The sequence below is a fragment of the Leptidea sinapis genome, chromosome 39 (assembly GCF_905404315.1).
Source record: "Leptidea sinapis chromosome 39, ilLepSina1.1, whole genome shotgun sequence".
Lineage (NCBI taxonomy): Eukaryota > Metazoa > Arthropoda > Insecta > Lepidoptera > Pieridae > Leptidea > Leptidea sinapis.
The window spans coordinates 1,217,699-1,240,089 of NC_066303.1; the positions used below are offsets into that span (position 1 = coordinate 1,217,699).

Sequence of the window (22,391 nt, forward strand, 5' to 3'; positions counted from 1 at the left end):
GTTAGCGTCTTCTTGGTACTTTCTTGTATTGAAGTTGTTTTTTCTTATGTTTCATGGAATGTTTTAGAATAAAGCGTTGTGACAAGTTGATAATACATCTCCCACCAAATCAACACTGACTCGGGTTGCTGGGCATGTTGCACTTCCCATCATTTATGAAGCTTCTTTTTAGCTCATTATTCTTCATTCAAGAAATATTTTTAATCAGTGAAGATTTTTTTTAAACTATCAACCACGTATCGGTACAGCAAGCATTTTTATCAACCACTCTCTTTAAATGTAGGGTATTTCCTGAATATTGGCACCAAGAAAAGAGTCGTAGCGGGAATCTGCATTTCGAATCGACTCCTTGATCTATTATTGTCTTCGAGAGAGGATGTGTTGGTATACCTATTGATAGTATAACATACGAACATACGATTGATAATAATTAGATTTTGAATTATCCCTAAAGTGTACCGACGGGTCCTAACTCACTTGGTGCACGGCAATCACTGCAGGCCAGATTAGATAAACTGTCTGCATATAAAAGGTTATACTATTGAATAAAACACTATTATCAATCTACAGAATTTATTGAGCAATACTGTGACCTAAATATTTTAATAATTATTAATGCTAATATGTTAATATATTAGTATGTTCGCGTTTTTTAGGTAATAGATTTTTCTGATTTCATTTATCTTAAATAGTTAATTTTACACTTAAATTAACACAAAAAAGCAAAAATAAAACAACTAATATTGCACAAAGAAATTAAATATAATGTTAATGCTAACTGGAAATTTTTTCTTTAGACGGATCCATATTTTTGTTACTTCCATTTATTTCAGGAGCTTCTTTAGTATTTTCGGCATACTGGGGCAAGTTATCTTGATTATATTGCGTGGTATCGTAATTTTGCTGTGTGTAATTATTATCCTCGGTATAATTTTCATATTGGTCAATACCTTCAACATGGGCATTGGGATCGGAATACTGAGGGTATTGTTCATAATTTTCGTATTGCTGGTCAGAATATTGTTGTTGCTCATATTCTTGTTGCTGATAATCTGGTTGGTTATATTCTGTTGTCGTCTGATATTCTGAGTTTGGCTGATATTCTGTATCTGGATTATATTCGGAATCAGGAATTACCTCCGTTGTTGGATGATAGTCTGATTCTGTCTGATATTCTGATGTTGTTTGGAATTCTGTTGTTGGTTGATTTTGCTCATAATTTTGGTCATAATTCTTATCTTGAGAATAATTCTGAGCCTCATATTCTTTTTCATGTATTTCAACTTTTTTATCACTGTCCATTTCTTCAATTTGCTTAGCATCATTATTAGGTTTTGCATCTTCAGTATTTTGTTGTTCAGGACTTCCAATAACATCTCTAGGTAATTGAGACAACATATTACTATTTCTGCTTTCAATCGAATTTTCATTTTTATACTCATCATTAGGCCGCGTCTTCTCCATTCTGATTGGTAAGGGCTTATTATTTGATTTATTCGTATTGTAGTCTTTATTTAATTCTCTTGTTCCGTTCTTTCCATTGATATTGTTTCCGTTGGCTGCAAGTGTGGAGTTTCTGGGGGGCTCAGTTCTGGTATCGTCTGATCCGGTTCTGGACATTGTATTTGGTATTCTACTGGCAGTGGTTGCGTGCGTGGGAGGTGCTGGAAATTTAAAAATAAATTTGAACTACACTAAGGCATTATATCAAGGAAAACAGTTCCACATGTACAGGAACCACATTTGATTTTATTTTATGCAGACCAAGCGAAGAGTTGTAATTATAACTAATGTTTAATCATTATTTAAAAGGGACAATTTCATATACTAACTTTAATAGCTAATAAAAGAAATGTAAGTATGGCTACGATTAATAAATATTATAACCAGTACATAACGATCGATTTGTGTTCGTGATCTATATAAAGTTACCTTGAGTGATAGGTTGCGCGTGCGTCGTTTGTAGCGACCGTCCCAGGTTGTCTACTTGACGCTGCAGAGTGCCCAGCTCTTGCCTGAACACACACACACCACACGTGATCACACACGCACACAAATATGCATGCGTATAATAATATGATGACATATAATTAAAGAAGGCATATTTACTGTAGGATATGTGTACCTAATATATACATATGTTGTAACTTAGATGTGATATTTATACAACCACAGATAAAATATGGAATAATTTGAACATGCTTATTTAAAATATGATAATAATTTAATATTGTTATTGGCTTTAATTTTCGATTGGGGGTTAGTTTGTGACGTTCGATAAGTGATTTCATATCCTATAATTATTTGATTTAGAAATAATGTAAGTAACAAAGTCTTGTTACTGAAGTGATATCAGCATTTTTATGTAATGACAAGTGAAACATTTATAACATTATATATTTTATATAAATTATAAATATATTTAGCTATATAAATTATTAATAAAATGCCCTTAACCAAAAAAATTAAAAGATATTTTTGTCAAAATGAACATTTAAATTAGCTGAATACCATGCGTGCTTTGACTAATAGACCATTTCTAATAATTATTGATAGCTACAACACTCTTTTCTAATATACTTATACTGAACATGCATATACTTAGACATAGAGAATAGAGTGAGTAATACCCGCACTTATCATCACATTATAGAAATTAAACTATTCTACACCGTGTAAAATATAATTCATAAGGTTGAGAGTTGACACCTCAACGGCGGTTATATAATATTAATATATACTGTATTATGTTATTTTTTTCTTCTCTTATTAAACTACTAATAAGGATTAAATAGAATTACCTACGCGGGACTATGAGTTGTACTTTGTTATTTTAACGCCATTAGTAATGCATCATGTCGAAAACCGGCAACCCTTCACAGTCGTCACGCCATTTGATGCGCTGAATTTAGCGACTGTTTTAGAGTTAAAAAGGTAGCATCTTAATATTATTTCGCTAATGGCTTGGGCACAGGGAAGGTGTGGGTCGTCTTATTCATACTCCCACACTTATACTTTAAAGCAAGACGCTCAGCCGATTCTCTTTGTCTTTGTTTCCCTCTAATAACAACATTTTTTTTTCAAACTATGACAACTCCTTTTCAAACACTACTCACCTTAACAGAATCATCATCGTCTATCGAAATATCACTTAGATTCTTTCCTAAATCATCAATATTAGCAATTGATCCGTATGTTCTTCTATATCTAGTTGTATACGCAGGAGTGTAAGTGCGGTCTAAGTCATACGAACTATCGGGATAACCGCTAAGGGGAGTATAGCTTCTATAAGGTGCTATAGTGCAATATTTCTTATGAGAAGACCATAGGTTTCTTAGTTTTCTCATAAGCTCAGTATTTCTGCAAAGCAACTGTGCTTTTTCGACTCTGAAAGTATGATTGTATGAATGAAATTAAAGTAAAAATTAGTGATGTGATAGTTTGTTCGCCGAGAGCTGAAATATTATGAATTGCGACCGCCACACCGCTTAGTTTTTAAAGTCTTATGGTACGTAGCTGTTTTCAAGCTCAAGGCAACCGCAATCACAAACACCTAATTTTTTTTAATGTTTATCAACTCTAGGCGAACAGGGTTATATAATATTATATTTAACCTTCTAACTTTAATAACTATTTCTATTGTAATGGAGTACGAGGAGAAACAATGTAAAGGGATATCTGGTGGGTAAGTAAACACGCACTTCATTTAATGCTCACTTGTAACAACAGATATTTTTAACAGGTTCATTCTTAATTATTCTTTATCTCCTTAATTAAAGCTACAGATAGAGACGATGTGAATTTAAAGAAAATGTAGCGACCGATAATATTATATAAAATTAAATTAGAATAGTAGAAGTAGTTTTGGAAAGGGTAGTATAATGTAGAGAGAACAGATGAAGGTAGACTGCAACACACAGAGTCAATGATGATGAATGTGTAGAGGAAGTTGAGGAAATTTTACGATTAATAGAACAAGTCAAGAGAATCAAGCATTCTTTTTGAAAAACTCGTGTCTTAATAGAGAAAATCACTGTAAGTATTATTTATTAAAATAAAAATTATTTTAGGTCTACAGTCTGTTTAAGTTTCATTGCCTGTATTTGTATTAACGAATTACCTACAGGCATTTCTGGACCTCTTACAAGGGCTTTGCAAAGGAATTATACTGTCGGTAAGTATCGACCTAACGCCACGCTAGCATCTAGTGACGAGTGGAGTTTCAAGGGTGATGTGATGATCGGGAACAGAAAGAAACCTTCTTAATACTAATTACTATTTATTGCACCGAGATTAACATATTGCAGTCATTACCCATTTGTGGTCATTAAAACTAAAAGTTGACTTACATATCATAAGAAATGCCAAACTAACAACAACTTAACTATTTACATATTACATTTTGGATTATAATATAAAATAATTATTAATCAAATACTAATGAATAAATATTCTTAAAAATAATTACTTTGAGTAACGCATATTGCACACAAGATTTCAATTGTAACACATAAATTAACTGTTTTAAGCCGCGGATGCATAATGCAATAAATTATGAGTACGTTACGGACAAATTATTTGTGGGTTTTGAATTATTCGATATTCGAGAACTATTCGATAACCGCTAAAAAAAATTTAAACACTACTTTCATAACCGCTTTCATTATAGTAAGACAAGCATGTAAAATTGTTTCGTTTTTCAAAATTTTAGATTAAATGCAAATTTTTTTAAGAATTCTGTGGACGTTTTTTACACTCTGTTCCTTTTAATTATTTTTTTATTTTATGGCGTCATTTTTGTACTGTGGCTAGCCTGCCAATGCGGGTCCTTTTCAATAAGGGGACCGTCTTGGGACTTGTTTCATGTCTGTCCGGTTGTAAACATAACTAAGCCACACGTAAACCGTAGTTTATACCATTTCGGGTAACCAAGCAATATACAATTGACAAAAATTCTCGCAGCGTAGTGAATTACATGATTGCCATCTTGCCGAAATCAATGGCTACGGCTAATATGTCGGCTTCAAACATTTATGCTCTACAAAGAGCCAACCGAGATGCACTCGTTACAATAATGTGATTTGAGAAATTTCTATCATAAATTGGGTCTACAAAATTGAAACTACTTATTCTGCATTGCACTGATAATTTATAGCACCATAGGCTAAAAGTATTTCACACAAGTACAGATATTTATACCCTTAAGCCTACAAATACCAACGCTAACAACATATTTGTTTTCATTAAGGCGTATACAAAGGAGCACTATTAGTTGGATTATTAAAATTCATTCTTTATCTACAGTCGGCTCTTCAGGAATAAGAGCATTTTCTTCATCATCAACAGCTTCTATAGTCTTAGGTTCTAACTCAGGTGAATGGGGTATTTCAATTTGTAATATTTCTTCATCATCCTCCATTTTTAATTCGTTTGAAGCCTTCTTCTGTTCTGGTATTTCTATTGTATCCAATGTCACTTTTTCCGTTTTAATTGGTGAATTATTTTCATAATCTTTATATACTTCTACTGTTTCTTTCAAAAGGTGAATATTATCATCTACAACTTCCATGCTAATACTATTCTTAACGCATTTATCAGACACGCCTTCAACTTGCACATCACGTTTCTTTTTATCTCGTTTCCTCGGCTTCGGTATTAATTTCACACTAATATCAACCTTAATTGGCTCCTTTTTCTCCCGTAAAAAGGGCTGTTGAATCATTAGTGGTAGATTATAAATTTTCTCTCCATGCTCGTTTCTGAGATCCTGATTTGTCGTTAACGGGCCAACTATAATTGGATAATTATTCGACGAATCGGACTCTTTTACGCGGCGCTTGGATCTCGAAGTCGGTTGGATGGAACTTGCGTGTTGTGTTTTGATTGGCTCGTCTGCACGGCTGCGACACTGCGCTCTGCCTGCCACCAATAAAAACACATCACGACGTTAATATACAATTGAATCGGGAACAAACACAAACATAGGTTCTTATCGAACAAATGCAAGAAAGATATTTAAACATATAGTTATTATGTTGCAATAGCGATTGAAGTCAACCACTTTTAGCAACTTTGATAATTTTTTTTTTATTTTTAACAGGAAAAGCCGCTGTAATAGCATATAAATGGTAATTAAAAGTTATTTTTATTAGGGAAATGGGTAATGATTACAATAAATAAAGCGAAGTATTCATGCAAAAAATAAAAGTTTCTCGTACTTGTGCCTACGATTTGCGTCGTCAAGCTTGTCTGTAAGCAAACGACATTCGCTGGTGAGTTTCTCCATCAGACTGTTTTGTGATTGAATCATACACTCCAACTCAGCCACCGTTTTAGCTGTGGAAGCAAATTTACCCCCTGTAGATCTATATTTTTATACTAAAGTCAATAACATGCTGCGCGCAATGCCTTTACGGGCACAAACGCGTGTATCACGTATCGATAATTGCAAAATGTTTAAGTTTCATTCTTCAATAATGTCTCAATGTTCTCAGTGAGTCCCATGTCACGTACGATGGATGCGAGAGCACTGTGAAGTCAAAGAAGACGTTGATGAAATAGCTGACAAACTAGCAAGAAAATGTGCAGTTAGACTTCCCACATGACAGGGCTGGTTATGTGACAAATTGATCTGTACTTGAAAAATTATAACTGGGCAAGGATTCGGAGCAAACAGCACTGTCAAGAAACGGATGGCCAAAAGACATTCAAAGACGAAAGCTTAAAGCCTTTAAAAAAAAATAAGCTGGGAAGATTTTTAAGCAAAGACCAGATAAGAGTACTAGCTAAGTATATAACTGGCAATTGCAACCCAAATAATCTTCTACCATAGGTCCCTCAAATGTAGAAAGTCGCGAAAAGGATAAAACATCTTGTCCTAAGCGAATGCTGTGAGCTCCACACTAAACTGAGCAAGCATTTGTGATTACATGGATTTCCATTTGGATTCATCATTCATCAAAGCTCTCCAGAACAATATTAGCGTCATAGATTCAATGAATCTTGCGGAGATTTTGAAGCATGGAAGAGCAAAGAGTACAAAAGATCTGAATAGAGTCGCGGATGGTCGGAACATAAATGAGAATCGATCGATCGCAACGATGATTAATGCGATCGCAGGCAACGAGTTTTTGACATTAGTATAGTTACACAATAATAGCATTATTAATTAATCCTTGAACAATCTGATGAATAAACCATTGATTTGTTCAATAAAGCCCTTTCAAAACCTATCCATGCAAGCGAAAGGGTAAAGCATAAATGTTTTGAAGTAAAGTTATTAAAATTTAATTTTAAATTCAAAACATCAACAGTTTACCCATTGGATGAGACGAATAGAAATCATAAGAATAAAACATATAAGCGGCTACTGTGTTAATTACCATGTTTGTTCTCCATGGACTCGAGCATCGATGACAACTCTTTTTCTTTCTTCTTTTTCTCTGGAGTCATCGGTGTCAGAGACTTCATGTTCAGCTGAAACATTAATAGAATTTTATTTTGTAATTTTATTACTTACTTTACAATTTTAGGTTCGTTCGTAAAATGAGCGTATAAGACACCTAAGTTGTTCAGGAGCAGTCCTGTTATGAGAAGATATTTCTGGAATGAATTCTAAATAAAATTTATTCCATGATTCTTTATGTATTCTTTAAACTATCCATATCTATTTATGTGTGACTGTGGAGGAATGCACAGGTGCACGTAAACAGTTTTCATAGGGTTACTCATAGAACTTTTTCTTATGAGTAAAACTGACGAGATGAGTAAGACCCACCTGATGGTAAAAGATACGCCCTGCACACTAATTACAATACAGAGCCACTTAGGATTCTTAAAAAAAGTGTTCGTTACGGGACGCCTGACAGAAATGATAACTTAAACTAATCTAAGTTTAACTATTTAAAATTGAAATATAAGGTTATTTATTAATAAAATCTTTTAATTATTATAAAATATATTTTATTATTAGTTTCAATTCTTGAATATGTACATCAGAAATGTGTATGTACATTATTAATTTTATTAATGAGACAAGAGGAGCCTGCCTACCGTTGCCGTATGCGTGAGAGAAAGGAAAGCCAGACAGACTGGCGCCGTAACGCGTTACGTTACGAAGCGGTTTACTCTACCATAAGAAGTTATAACTTCTAAACCCAAAATCTAAAAGAGCCTTTGGCTTTAGTTGACTCTTTAGCCCAGTTATTTTAATAGCAACAGTGCGATTCAGATCAAAACACAATGACTGTTTTCCAATTACAGCACTACAGCGCATTATACGGCAAAATGCTGTGAGTGTTCCAACTACAGCAACGCTTCGCACAATCGAGCACTCTCAAAAGTACTGCTTTCGCGTGATGCGTAGAATAGATACCAACTCAGTGGCAGAATATTAACGTGTGTTTTTTTTAATATACCACATTTAAAATGTGAATACAATTTCATTTTAGAAGTCTAAAGTATACACAAATTTATTGAACAGAAATATACTTTTTTCGACATTGCAATGGCTTGATCGAATCATTTAATGAAGCAGACATCATAAATGTTTTCGTGGAAATGAACATATTTATCAAAATGAAGAAGAGAACTTCTTATTTTCTTGAATATTTTTATTCAACACTGAACTAAGTACACACGCACTCTGCTGGTGCATTTTAAAACTAATTCATGTTCCAATAAGCGATATGGCGATCCACAATTCGGCATTGTGCGGCACTGAGTCGCATTATGCTCTGTAATTGGAAAACAAACTCAATGAGTGCTAGCAAATTACTGCTTGGTGGCGGAAATTGCGTTGCTGGTGCCTAGTAGCTTCCATCTGATGTGCAAAGAAGCTCCCACTTGTAAAACTTTAGACAAAGATTATTTCGAGAATAATTGTTTTAATATAAACAAACCTCTTTCTCCAAATTAGATATTTGTTCAGCGAGCCGTAGATTTTCTCGCCGCGAATGGACAAGATCCGCATCAGCTCTGTCCAGACGTTGGCGAACCGACTGGATCTGTAGAAAACATATATCTTATTGTTCCTCTTTATTTCAGATTAGTTATAAAAATTATTTAATATTTTAATTTTCTTTCAATCCTATGGTGAATAATTGCTTATTTATTATACTTATATTGTAAGTAGGTTTAATAAATACATTTATATAAGAAAAATGTATCAAAATGTACTTGTTTAATTAGTGTTAAATCTCGTACACCTTCCTTAAAGGCCGGCAACATTCCTGTGATACCTCTGGTGTTGCAAGAGAATGTTGGTGGCGGTGATCACTTAACACCAGATGACCCGTGCGCTCGTTTGTCCTCCTAAAATACGTACCTAAAGAATCCAGAAACAAAAAAATATACTGATTTTTAATAAAACTCACCTCTGAACTAAGACGATTACTTTCATGTTTTGCTTGTCTTTGTTGTCTCTCCATCGCGAGACGAGCGCTGGCCAACTCTTCTTCCAACGACGCTTTCTCGGCGTGAGCTTGAGCTAAATCCGCTTGAAGTGATGCTGTGAATAGTCATGAAAATAAAGAATCCTTAATTCCCATAAAAAGCTTCAATCAAAACATGCCAAAGAGGGATGGAAAGAAGGATGCAAAAAGAATTGATAAAATAAAAAATTAAACGATCAGAGAAGAGATTAAGAAAGGCTTGGAGAAATAAAAAACAAGATCTTTCGTCAAAATGTAATATGAGATATTTTTCTAGAAGGTCTGTACTCAGGGATATTCAAATATTAACCTCCGCTAAATCAGATTACTCTCCACGAGGTTAGCCACTTGCCTCCTCGATTATAAAAAAACTCTCCGCAGCAGTCAGTGGAGCCGCTATAGTATTTCGCTACACATTAGATCTGTTAGGTACCTGTTTTGTTCTTCAGTTCCATCTTGATTTCTTCAAGCGCTGCGTTTTTCATTGATAGCTCACGTTTAAGTTCATTTTCTTCGCGACGTTGTCTTTCCAACTCCAACTAATAAATCATTATTGTAAGTTACTTTACAATTAATCGTTATAAATATTTGCCTTGATAGAAATCGGGCTCCCCCCCACTGAGCACTGGGTCCCCGACAATTCGAGCTGCTCTGCGTTGCACGCGGTCAAATGGTTCGAGCTGATACTGGGGTGCGCCAGACCAGAGATGAGAGCAATATATGTGGCCGGACCTGCACTTTGTACAGTGCTAGAATGTGGCTTTGAAGTATTGCCGTGCTCTATTTGTGACGCCCAGCTTCTTAGGAGCCAATCGGGCTGGTTGGCAGATGAAAGCGGAATTGGCAATCGCTAGTTTTAATAATGATTGCTAATAGAGTTTGGCAGGTGAATAAGGCTTAATGATTACTTTTTACTTTTGTTTTATTTTTGGTTTTCTAAAGACAATTTTTACTAAAGTACTAGGAAGTCAGCACAGGTGATAAAGCATCTCTGTATCGCTTGTTCAAAGAATATTTTTTCAAATCAAAGACTGCAATTTGATGCGATATGTTACGGGAATTGAGTTATATTAGGATTGTTTTCCAGATGGAGTCTCAATGCGTATTCGGTGATCAAGTGTATTTTATCAAATAGTCTTCATAGCTGTATATAAAAGAGATGAAATACACTCATCCACTTACCAGGCTCTACCTATCATTACCCAAACTGGCTTCGGTCCGAATATTGAATCAAAATATATTTGTATTAAAGACGTTTCGCTAACACACCTAAGTCTAGTCAACACTGTCTGGACAACGTGGGATCGCTTAGAATATAAAATTCTATTCTACACTAACGCAATACTTACTACCCTACTAGTACTACTATTACTGACACAACAGGACGAGCGCGAGGGAGGGAACGGGAGGAGGCTTCACGTCCAAGCGAGGTCCAGAGATAATGAGGCCGTGTAGTACAATCTCTTTAATAATATTAAAATTTGGCACCTGTAGTTTGGCAACATTGTCATACTGCGCTGCCAGATCGTGCTGCAAGTCATCGAAGTGCTGGTTGTATCTATGTTCGGCAGCATTCCTCTCTTGCTGCGCCCGTCGTGCTGTCTCGCCGGCCAGTTCGCGGACTTTATTACGTTCCGCAGCTAAATCGTCCTGGAATATTAGTAATTTTAATGGTGACACATTTTGTAGCAATTAGCTGATAAAATTAAAATGTCAACTAGTTAAGCCCATAACGGAAACTTTTATACACATATTTATGATACACATATCAAAAAATATGTAATAGTGCCATAATCAATGAGCGTATAAAATAGACTTTGAACATTACTGCCACCAAGTAAGGTATTCATTTCAATTTATGTCTTAATATTATCTGTATAAGTTAATGTACACGAATATACAACGACTCTCGAATATTTTTGACGAGTTTTAATAGGCGATTGGGAGTCTAAATAATACCTAATATTTTAATATTTTAAGTGTTAGCCACTGTAAAGTATGACCGCTTTTAGATTAGTATCAAACATACTCACTTTAAGTCTACGAATTTCCAACTCCAGATTGTTCCTTTCATCTCTAAGTTGTTGTTCTATCACATCTGATCGCTTGTAACGACCGTCATCGTCTTTGTTGTCCAAACTTAGCTTGAGTTTTGCTATTTGAGACTCCAGGGAAGATTTGTCTCTAAAAGCAACATCAATGTATTGTTTGGATACGTTGTCGTGTTTGTGGATCTATCGGAAGCTTTTGATAAGATACTTATATAAAATTTTATATCAAATGGAAAAACAAAGATAATTTACAGCCCCACACAAGTCATTTGTAAGTTTTTTACCATCAAGTAACATAGATGGGGCGAACTTAATGGTAGGTACCATTTCATCGGTTTTTATTGAAAAAGAGGACGAAAGAGCGTTTGGGTCGCTTCAAGATGTATAGGGCATACACACTTTTTTAATGGTACCTTATTAACTTATGGTATGTGGTAACAACCTGGAAACTTTTTAACATAAATGTTTAAATAAGGGGAAACCCTACAGACTTATAATAGTTGTATAGATTACACACCTCTGCAGGTTATCTATCTGTCTCTTAAATCCATCTAAGCACGTAGAGTCGACCAAACCTGACGCAAGTTTACGTTTACATTCGTTATTTTCTTCCTGTGAATAGAATGTTAATCGTAATTAGTTGAGTTACCAAATATAATTCACTTATAACAATTTGTATAGATATGTTGGCATTACATGCGATGCTGTTATCTGATAATATAATACCTGCGCAATGGAAAATGAATGAATTTAACATCTGCTTTACATCAGCAATAAGTTGTCAGCATGTACCATATATTGTGTAATAAGCAGAAAAATTATAATACGATATTAATAATACACTTAAATTTAATTAGGCATGTTACAAATATATGTCTATGCATAGCCTATACTATGGGTTTCAAACAGCGATATATTAAGTACAATAAACATACAAAATTTATTAAATATAAAACAAAATATGTAAAATTGCTGTTTTAAAATAATTTTGTCATCATAAAATTTCTCGAAAGTTTGCATGCGGCTTTAGGAAAATGTGTACCCCTCGCCAAACCTTTAGTTCGCTTTAAAGTTGTCACATTTGCTTGGATACGTGCCACATTCGCAGCAACGTGACATAAAAAGGAGATATTAGACTTATTATATATGGGAAAAAATCAATTGATCCTGAATTAAATGTACTTACCTGTAACTTCTTGAGATCAATTTTAGACTGCGTCAACTGCGCCTCTAGTTCTGAGATTCGAGACTCAAACACTATGTTTGGTCCTTCGAGCTTCGTGACCCTTGAATGACCTGATCTCCGAGATTTAGATGGAGAACCCTGTAAGAAAGTTAATTTTGAATGGGCTCTGGGGTTTTTATATCTACGAGTCTTTGGGCTGCAAATCCACCCCTGATATTTATATGCATTTCATAATACTGATAATTAACTCCACTAGTCACATAGTAAAAGACTAAACAAAAAATAAGAAACGTAGTAGAGCTGCTTAAGCCACGAACTTAACAGTGTGAGTATCACGAATGGTATAACTAAGTAGGACTGTGGAAAGGCAGTCACATTTTCTGAGAACTACTCGGTTATCGTGTGTGGAGCTTAGAATAATTTATTACTTTTACCTTATTGTCGCTGTCAAGACCGGTGCTATCAGCGGCATCATCGAGCTCGTCTGTCTCCGAGCCAGCGTTGTACGTGTGGAACATTCTCGAAATCAACTTGTTCTTCTGTGCCTCGTGAAGATGCTCATTCTCTGATATTACTTCCTTCACTTTTCCCAGCAGATTGTTCAGCTCTTCCTGATTATTACAAAATAATATGATCATTACTAGAAGTAATAATTATTTATTGTGATTAAATAGATGTTGTAGCTTATACAGAAATACGTACAGGCATTGTGTTATCGCGAACTGTTTGAAGTAAAAAAAATATTTTGGCGTAATTTATGTAATGCAAGTTGGTGCAAAGTCGATCAAGGGAAAATCAATTAGCGCAATTAAATGTTATATCTTTAATAAAAAACAAAAAAAAAGCAAGTTGTACTTAAATTTTAAGTGCATTTCATTCACAGTAGCAACATAGATAACCTTATGTAGGTTTTAACAGCAAGAGAAATGAATAGAGATCAGAAGTGGGATGGCCAAGTAGGCACTAAGTTTTAAAGTTATTTTAGATTTTATTATTTAGATTCATAGTTCAAATCACAACGGTGTAGGAAGATTTCACTTCAATAATAATTAATTGTTGTTATTTTTTTATTTTATTAGGAGAAGCAAACAACTAAAACTTACAAAGTAGGTACATAAAGAAATAACATATAAGTCTAATAAAATTGTAGTCAGATACGCTATCCACATCTAACTATGTAAAACTTTGAGGTATTCAATCTCAGGTAAATAAAAAAAAATGTTTATTCAATACTAATTGAAACTAAAGAAAAATAAACAATGTTCTTAATATTATGGCTAGTTGGAGTAAATTAAATTTATAAAAATCAAACAATTAATAAACACAAGAAAGAAAACAAAAGAAATAATTATCTACACAAATGTACACTAAAGTATGACTATATTTACAATGATATTAACCTAAAGTACTTATGATGTTCAGTAGGTATTTAAAAGTTTGTATGTAAATAAATCAAATATTAGCCAGTATTTTTCCAATTTGGCACTTGAACTGGCTCTCGGATAAATGGAAAATATCAACACTAACGAATTCTTTGTTGTAATTGTCAACTAATTGATGCAGAGGTGATCTTATTCCTGCATTAGTACGAAATTTACCAGTTGCAAAAAGTTTACGATTACACAGTCCTCGGATATGGGCTGTTCTAGGAATAAAATAATTTAATTTGTTGGTAAATTCTGTACAATCAAATTAGTTATGTATAATACCGTGCAGAAACATACATTGTAGAAGTTTGCCCCTTGATTGAAGGTATAGTAGTTTATACTTATCTATCAAATCTGCGTACGACATATTGTAATTGCCATAGCATCTGTAACTCAAGGATCTTAAGAATTTACGTTGGACATTTTATATCATTTCTTAATACTTTTTATAAAGAGGGTGCCAAATAGGAACGGCATTGCCAATTGGGAACGTACAAGGGATTTATATAAATGTAAAAAAGTATAGGGCTTCTTAAAATCAATGGATGTTCTCATGATAAATCCATACATCTTGAAAGCAGTGATAACAATATAGTGAATATGAACATTTAATTGTAATTTATTATCTAAGATAACTCCTAGGTCCCTAACAGATAAAACTTTACTCAATGTAACGCTACAAAGAGAATAATTATAACTAATAATGCACTTTTTTTTTAAAGTTGATAGAATTACATGTATGTAAGCTTAATGTTAATTTATTATTTCTGCAATAATCAGATAATCTATTTAGGTCCTGTTGGATTATCTCACAATCATTGAGGTTTGTAATTGACTTGAATATTTTTAGATCATCAGTATGGCGGCAAAAATAATTCAAATCTGTCAAAATTTCAGCTATCCAACTATTGCGGTTTATCAGTTATAGCCCGCTAACATACAGATTGACTGACCGATGGACGGACTGCGGAGTTTTAGTAATAGATTTTCCGTTATTAACTCGTCGGGTACGGAACCATAAAGAAGATAACTTAGTCCAAATTTCACCAGACATTTCAAACTGGGTTTAATAAAACTCAGTTTTACTTAAACGACATAGTTCAAATGCAAGTCAATTAAAGACAAAGCTATTCCACCAATACATTTTAAGCGCGTTCCCATAAACTGAGTTTACATATTGTCTTGAACAATATAATGTATCAAATAGCTGTTGAAACTGTCATCGATATGTATTAAAAAAATCAAATTTCGTATACTATTATATCAACGTTTCTGATGTGATTCGAAAACGACAGTGACAGCTCTTAAACGCGATCAAATATTATATCAAACGTCCAAAATTTGGTAGTAATTTGGTCATTTAAACGCGTTTAGGCTACATGGTTGTTGAAATCGAATTGAATCTGTAAGCTCGTTTACAATCGTAAACTTAGTTCAAGTGATTGTAATGGTAAATAGTGAAATCAGCCCTTACTCGGCAATACTGGCTCTCTCGTTCCAATTGTTCAATATACTCCTCCTGCTTCTGTATGAAGTGGACAACATCTGGGTTGGTGCCTCCAGTCAGATCTGCATTCGGTACTGCAGCTGGGGGGTTTACTGAAACTAAATCAAGTATGAGATAGGACATAATCATGCGAACCCACTACACTCACCCTGATGATGGACTTTCGAATGGTCCGAAACTTGTCAGTACCCACACTGATAAAACGTGAGTAAAACCGTATAAATATATAAAGTTACAATGTTTCACGACCGTTTTAATAATTTAATGAAACTAAATATATATAATTTCACTATAAAGTCGCAGCCTTGACCAGATATTGTGTCTATATAAATTAAAATTTTTTGTAAAAAAATGGCCCTGCAGTAAATCTTAATAATCAACTTCAGAGTGTCTAAAGTTGTCTTAATCCTGGGACCTATTCTCATTATTAATACTGCATAATATTATGTTTATGATATATTTATTGTTTTTCATATATATATTCCTTCACTTTTTACGAATTTTTTTTGTATCCTTTTTACAATATAAAGAAGTTCTTCCAGTCCTGATGGACGTCTTGAATGAACTCTTGAAACGCATTCAGGACATAGTTACATAGTGGCATGGTGGATGAGTCTGTATTTGAGGCCATGAACAATTCATGTCGTTCTTGTTATGAAGCACGACTGTGTAGCGAGAACTGCAATTTTTTTGAAAAACTATGGGAAAGCAAGTAGTTACGTACCAATTCAAATTCAAATATTTTTATTCAAAATAGGATGTGACATCACTTATTGAAAGTCAAAAAAAACTACCACCCATGCCAAAATGATTGCCTCGGGCCTGAGAAAAATGGGCGCAACAAACTCAGCGGGCTTTTTATTCATCAAAAAATATGTTTACAAAGTAATATTGTACAATAAAAATTATTATTTAACAGCCTGCGGGTGGTCACTCCATTCCCAATCTGTGGTATCATTAAGAAAGTCATTTATGTTATAGTAACCTTTACCACACAAACGTTTTTTAACAATTCTTTTGAATAACGTTATACTTTTGTTTTATACATTTTCTGGGATCTTATTGTAAAAGCATTTACATCGCCCCACAAAAAACCTATTAACTCGACTTAGCCGAGTAGTAGGCATTATAAGCTTATGTCTGTTCTTGGTGTTAACATTATGGTTATGACAGTTTCTTACAAATTCACTTATGTGCTACCTATGAACTTACATTACATTATCAGGAATATATTGAGAAGCAACCGTTGTTAATTAAGATGTTAATTTCTTTGAATTTTGACCTCAATAATTCTTTAGGACCTAGGTTATAAATAGCGCGAATAGTCCTTTTCTGCAGCACAAATACTGTATTAATATCGGAAGCGTTGCCCCATAGCAACATACCATAGGACATAATACTATGGAAATAACTAAAGTATACTAGTCGCGCCGTATCTATGTCAGTTAATTTGTTTAATCTTTTTAACCGCGTATGCTGCAGAACTAAGTCTATTCGCCAATCCTTCAATATAGGGGCCCCATTGTAATCTCCGTTTAACAAAACACTTGCATCAACATTTTTGACATTTGGTACGGTAAATTTTATATATTTCGTTTTCTTGCTATTTAACTATCGGTTATTAGCGCTAAACCAGTACACGATGTCAGATAGAATATCGTTCACTTCGTCATACATAGCTTGGTTTCTTTTCACTTTGAAAATCAATGAAGTGTCGTTTTTTCTCTATAAGATTAGGAAGATCATTTCATCCGCAGTAACTGTCTTTTGGTTTTCAAGTGATACCTTAGTGTCATATCCTGAAGTACCGAAAAAAGAAGCAACCATTATCTTACCAGTGCTTCGACTTTTCTCAACTTCCTCTATTGACATCAAAAATAATTCTCGAAGAAATAATTTGAAAAAAATATATCGTTTCTATGACTTTTGACTTTTTTTGGTGCCAATTCTTTAAGTCATCATTTCAGGTGGAAGACGTCCCCTGCTGGACACAGGCCTCCCCCAAAGACCTCCACGAAGATCGGTCCTACCTATTCCGGGGAACTTGACCAGATCATCGGTCCATCTTGTGGGGGGCCTACCAACACTGCGCCTTCCGGTACGTGGTCACCATTCCATGACTATACTGCACCAACTGCAATCAGTCCATCGAGATATGTGCCCTGCCCACAGCCACTTCAGCTTAGTAATCATCTGGACTATGACGGTGACTTTATTTCTCCATCGGTTCTCCTCATTTCTGATTCGATCTCGCATGGAAACTCCGAGCATAGCCCCTTCCATTGCCCTCAGCGACCATGCTTGCTAGCTTGCTTATCAAGCCCATAGTTAGCACCCACGTCTGCGTTTCGTATGTCATCACTGGCAACACACACTTGATAAAAACCCTCTTCTTCAGACATTGTGGTATTTTGGACGAGAAGATTTTACGAAGCTTCCTGAATGCTGCCGCTGTTGCGAGTTGGATTATTTATTTCAATTATTGACGAAAGCTAGTCTACTTGTTTTGCTAGCTGTACTGTCTGTAATTATTGTAAGTAAAAACTGGCATTGCCAAATTGTTTGATCATTGTAATCCACATAAAAGTTTAATAACAAGTCAACCAGGCACCACGAGTAGCACTCGTTCACGAGTGGAAGCATGACCAGCCACGTTGCCGTCGCACATAATTAATTTGAGAGAAGGAGACGAGCTATATAATAATTTAGTACCTATTCTTATGTATTTACTTTTTATTATTTACCTTTCGGCGGTACATAGTTGTTAAGGCTGTCTGCATACAGCGTGGTGTATTTTGTAGTAAGTCGAGGACGGGGTTTGAAGTCCAAATACTTCTTGTCCTCGATATCGGATTCGTCCAAATTTTTGATCGATGCCGAGCCGCCATAGCTGCGAATCTGATTTAAGAAAGATATTTCATAGAACCTACTATTCGAAGAAAGAAACGTCGAATCATTACGTCATGAGTCCATAATTATTAGTAGGGATGACAAAAAAATTTTTGTCTGTAAAGTCGGTTTACGTCGAAACAAACATTGATGAAAAATTCCATACTTTTATGAATTGATTTGAATTATGATCACTGTATAATTATTATTTTGTATAATACAAAGATAGAGTTAATTGAAAATTATTATTTTTTCGCTAAATTAACATTTATTTGCACTCGTTAATTTAAATATTTTTTAACTTAAATTAAACCACATCTTAGGCCCATTGTGCCTCTCTACCACATGTTCCTCGTTTGGAAGCTCGGTTAAGGCGAAACGTGACAATGAGTCATGCTTTTTAGTGCGTGCAGCCGACGTTCAACGATTTATAAAGCCGGGTCCGCTGCGCCGTGTTTTCATGTTTGTCAACACAAAAACATGTTTGTCAACACAAACACATAAGGGGCGTGGATTAACAGTTTTATTTAAAAAACATCTTAACATGTTTACCGCGACAAATGGATAACATCTCCCGCGTTCGCCGGCGGGGAGGGAAATTAACGCATTATACTCGTATGTTCACTGAATGAAGACGTATCATTCGTAGTTAGCGATAATTCTATTTGATTAGTTTGTGATGGAGTAGAATAAAGAAGATACTTTTTAAACAACTGATAGCAGAAATACCCACAGATAGAAGATAATGGTACCAATATACACTTCTAATCACATCACATCATTCGTCCACATCCTTTTTTATATATACATATATAGATATATACATAGGTATACCTAATATATGATAACAACTCTTGAAAATTATTTTCTGAGCAAGGAACTTGTTTTTTTAACATGTTTTGTAGAAGTGTTTTGTTTAAATTGGCGCAGTGGACCCGGTTTAAGAGGTTACCACGTCAATAATACAAATGACTAAACAGTGTTGCAATTAATTAAAATAATGAAAATGATATGATGAAGAATGAAATAAATCCTTAAAAATTAACAGACATTAGACGTTCATGCGGTTTATTTTGTATAAGTCTATAGTTAGCTAATATATTGACTATATTTATACAATATGCTCAATAAAACCACAAACAAAATACCTACATCTTTTAAATAGTGATTATTTATTAAAAAAAACTTACGCTTGGTGCATTATTCCCGGATAAAAAATACTTCAATTTTGACACGGCCTCTTTATATGCCAAATCTGTATAATCTGGAATTATCTTCAACCCATATTCGTTCATCCTAGCCGGCCTCCTATACGAAAACATTGTTACAACAAAATCACATTTTCACAAAATGGCACAGATAAAATCTACATGTTATTATATAACTCAATAGAAATATAACTCATTTTGCAAATTAAAACTAAATAAACAAATTTACGGTGCGTTTCATTTTGTTTTAAGTTATTGATTAAACTGTTGCTGTGACAACTGATTAGTAAACAAGACATTAGTTACAAAAGCACGCAATAGGGGCGAAAGGAAAACAAAATGGCGACCGATATACAATCGTGTTACAAAATTATTTTTAAAATTTTTAATTCAGGACATCCATCATTTATACAACTAGATACACTGCGATAACTGAAAACGTGGAAAAATAAATCGAGAATGACTGTTAACCTCTATTTTAAGCAATGCAAGCACACTAACACAAGGTGACATACAAATCATGAGTGTAAGACGTAGCTCGTCATGCAAACCAAAGTAATAAACCTGGCCTGTTTTCATCGGTTGTCTAGCAGGAAAAGGCTCTATCTAGACGTACAAATTATCTAATATTCAATGCTGCATAATATATAAGTATGAAGGCATAATATGTTTCACCCGCGTAATATAAAAAATACCGTATGGCTCATGTATAAGAAGCATAATATTATGGTATCATAGACTCTTGCTTACTTTTAGAAGGTATTTCCAGGACGATACGATATGGGATAAAAAAACACGCACCTACTCCTTGCCAAAAGGCCGGCAACGTGTTTCCTCTGGTAATGCAGAATAGCATCTTCGTCTTCCATAAAAAAAAAGTGGCAGTTTTAGAGACTGCCGATAGAAGTGAAACATTTATATACAAACTATTCTCAATAATATATTGATCAAAACAAAAACACTATTCAAACAATCCACAGTAAATTACAATGTGGTCCACACAGGAAGCACCAACTTTCAAATAAAAAACGAATTATCATAATCGGTTCACCCAGTCGAAAGTTCTGAGGTACTCAAAAAAAACTTAGTCGAATTGAGAACCTCCTACGTTTTTGAAGTCGGTTAAAAAAAGTTTGTTTACACACACACACTATTATACTATAAAAGTGATTGAAGGCATTGGAAATATTTAGAAATTAACCGAAAAGAATATTTTCAATGAGACGTGTTAAATAAAGAAATATGTAGTATTATTTATTAGAATATTTATTAAAATATAATAAAATAGATATGAATTAAAATCCAAAAATTAATCCCATCCTACTCATCCATTTATGGCAGAGGAGGACAAACGAGCGTACCTACGGGGATATTAAGTGATCACCGCCGCCCACATTCTCTTGAAACACTGGTTGGTCTTCAAGAGGCGGCGGAGGGGGCACAGGAGCGTTGCCGGCCTTTATGAAAGGTGTACGCTTTGAAAGTACCCATGTCATGTCATCCTGGAAACACCACACAAGAAAGTTCATCCCACAGCTTGGTTGTGGATGAAAATTAATTGGAAACCGCACTGTCAAGGAACGTCACACATCCAGATGGTTGGCATGATATTCTAATATGTAGCGTATCGTGCGAAGGTGGAATTCGGCGGCAGGAATCAGATGCATTGAAGTTTAGTAAATTAACGAAGATCACATATAAAACACACACGAAAAACCACGACTATATATTCCTAAAACATCGCTGAATATAATTTAGTAAAATCATTCACTTGCCTTATTTTCGACCTGCGCATCTTTCCGTTCATTTCCTTATCGGACCCAATGCTGTTACTTTTCGACCTGGTTCCGCTTAACTTAGACTTATTTAAGAAATTAGTCGAACCCATTCCTTGCACTTACTTACGATGACTCTAGACCAACGGTCTGCCACTTTAACTAAAAAGTATCTCTTTATTTTCGGGAAAATAAACATTAAAAATACTTTAAACTGCCCTCATATTAACAAAGCTTTTCGTAAAGTCAAGACAGCTGTATTCGTACAATGGCAAGACAAGAATAAAGGTATAATTGTAATAAAAGGCATCTTTCCTTCGATATCATAAGTCCCTTGTGGAGTTTTTCATTTAGGTGATAAAATTTTAGCGTAAGAGCTGTTATAGTTTCTAATAACTAATTGTGTTTAAACAATTTGTTATATTTTGTTCAAACCTGAGAGTTGAACAATGTATACCAAGATTTACAAACCATACGGCACTCGAACGGTTGGCTCAGTGGAAGAGCGCTCTAACGGACTCTCAGTTCTCAGGACTGACTCGAGTTATCGCGGGTTCTAGTCCCGCATCGTTCATGAATTTAATTTATTTTTGTTATGTAACCTTAATAAAATATAAATGTGTATAATGAAGTCTTAGTAATAATTAAAAAAAAATTAAATGACTTCTTTCGTCGCACTGTATGTAGTGGTTTTAGATGCGGACCTTACTTAATTCGATTAATATCCTTACATGATTTATTTCTCTCTATGTTGGTTGCAGTTTCTGCTTTTTAGTGGTAATTTTTGTTTTATTATTCAAAGTATATCAAGAGCTGAAATGCGATTAAAATAAATTTTCAACATTGGAAAATAAATATTAACATTTTCACCGTTTTATTACATTTCTTATGTAAAGTTATATTTTTTTGTATACTTT

General features: G+C 34.3%; 1 protein-coding gene across 2 annotated transcripts; it reads right to left on the reverse strand.

Annotated features, from left to right (window-relative positions):
- Positions 1–611: 611 nt before the first annotated feature.
- Positions 612–21,736, reverse strand: LOC126976078 (serologically defined colon cancer antigen 8 homolog). 2 transcript variants are annotated; one of them, XM_050824254.1, is made up of 17 exons: positions 21,475–21,736; positions 19,682–19,799; positions 18,347–18,500; positions 15,570–15,700; positions 13,103–13,279; positions 12,669–12,806; positions 12,000–12,094; positions 11,465–11,615; positions 10,920–11,081; positions 9,865–9,970; positions 9,375–9,508; positions 8,901–9,005; positions 7,383–7,476; positions 6,219–6,336; positions 3,117–3,387; positions 1,933–2,015; positions 1,484–1,664 (listed from the first exon to the last, which is right to left on the reverse strand). In XM_050824254.1, exons 1-17 carry the CDS (start codon positions 21,585–21,587, stop codon positions 1,634–1,636), a joined length of 2,181 nt encoding a protein of 726 aa, XP_050680211.1. In that variant the 5' UTR covers positions 21,588–21,736; the 3' UTR covers positions 1,484–1,633. The 2 variants fall into 2 exon arrangements, with proteins under 2 accessions (XP_050680210.1, XP_050680211.1); XM_050824253.1 differs by lacking the exons at positions 3,117–3,387; positions 21,475–21,736 and having other exon boundaries at positions 612–1,664; positions 19,682–19,986.
- Between the last annotated feature and the right edge of the window lie 655 nt (positions 21,737–22,391).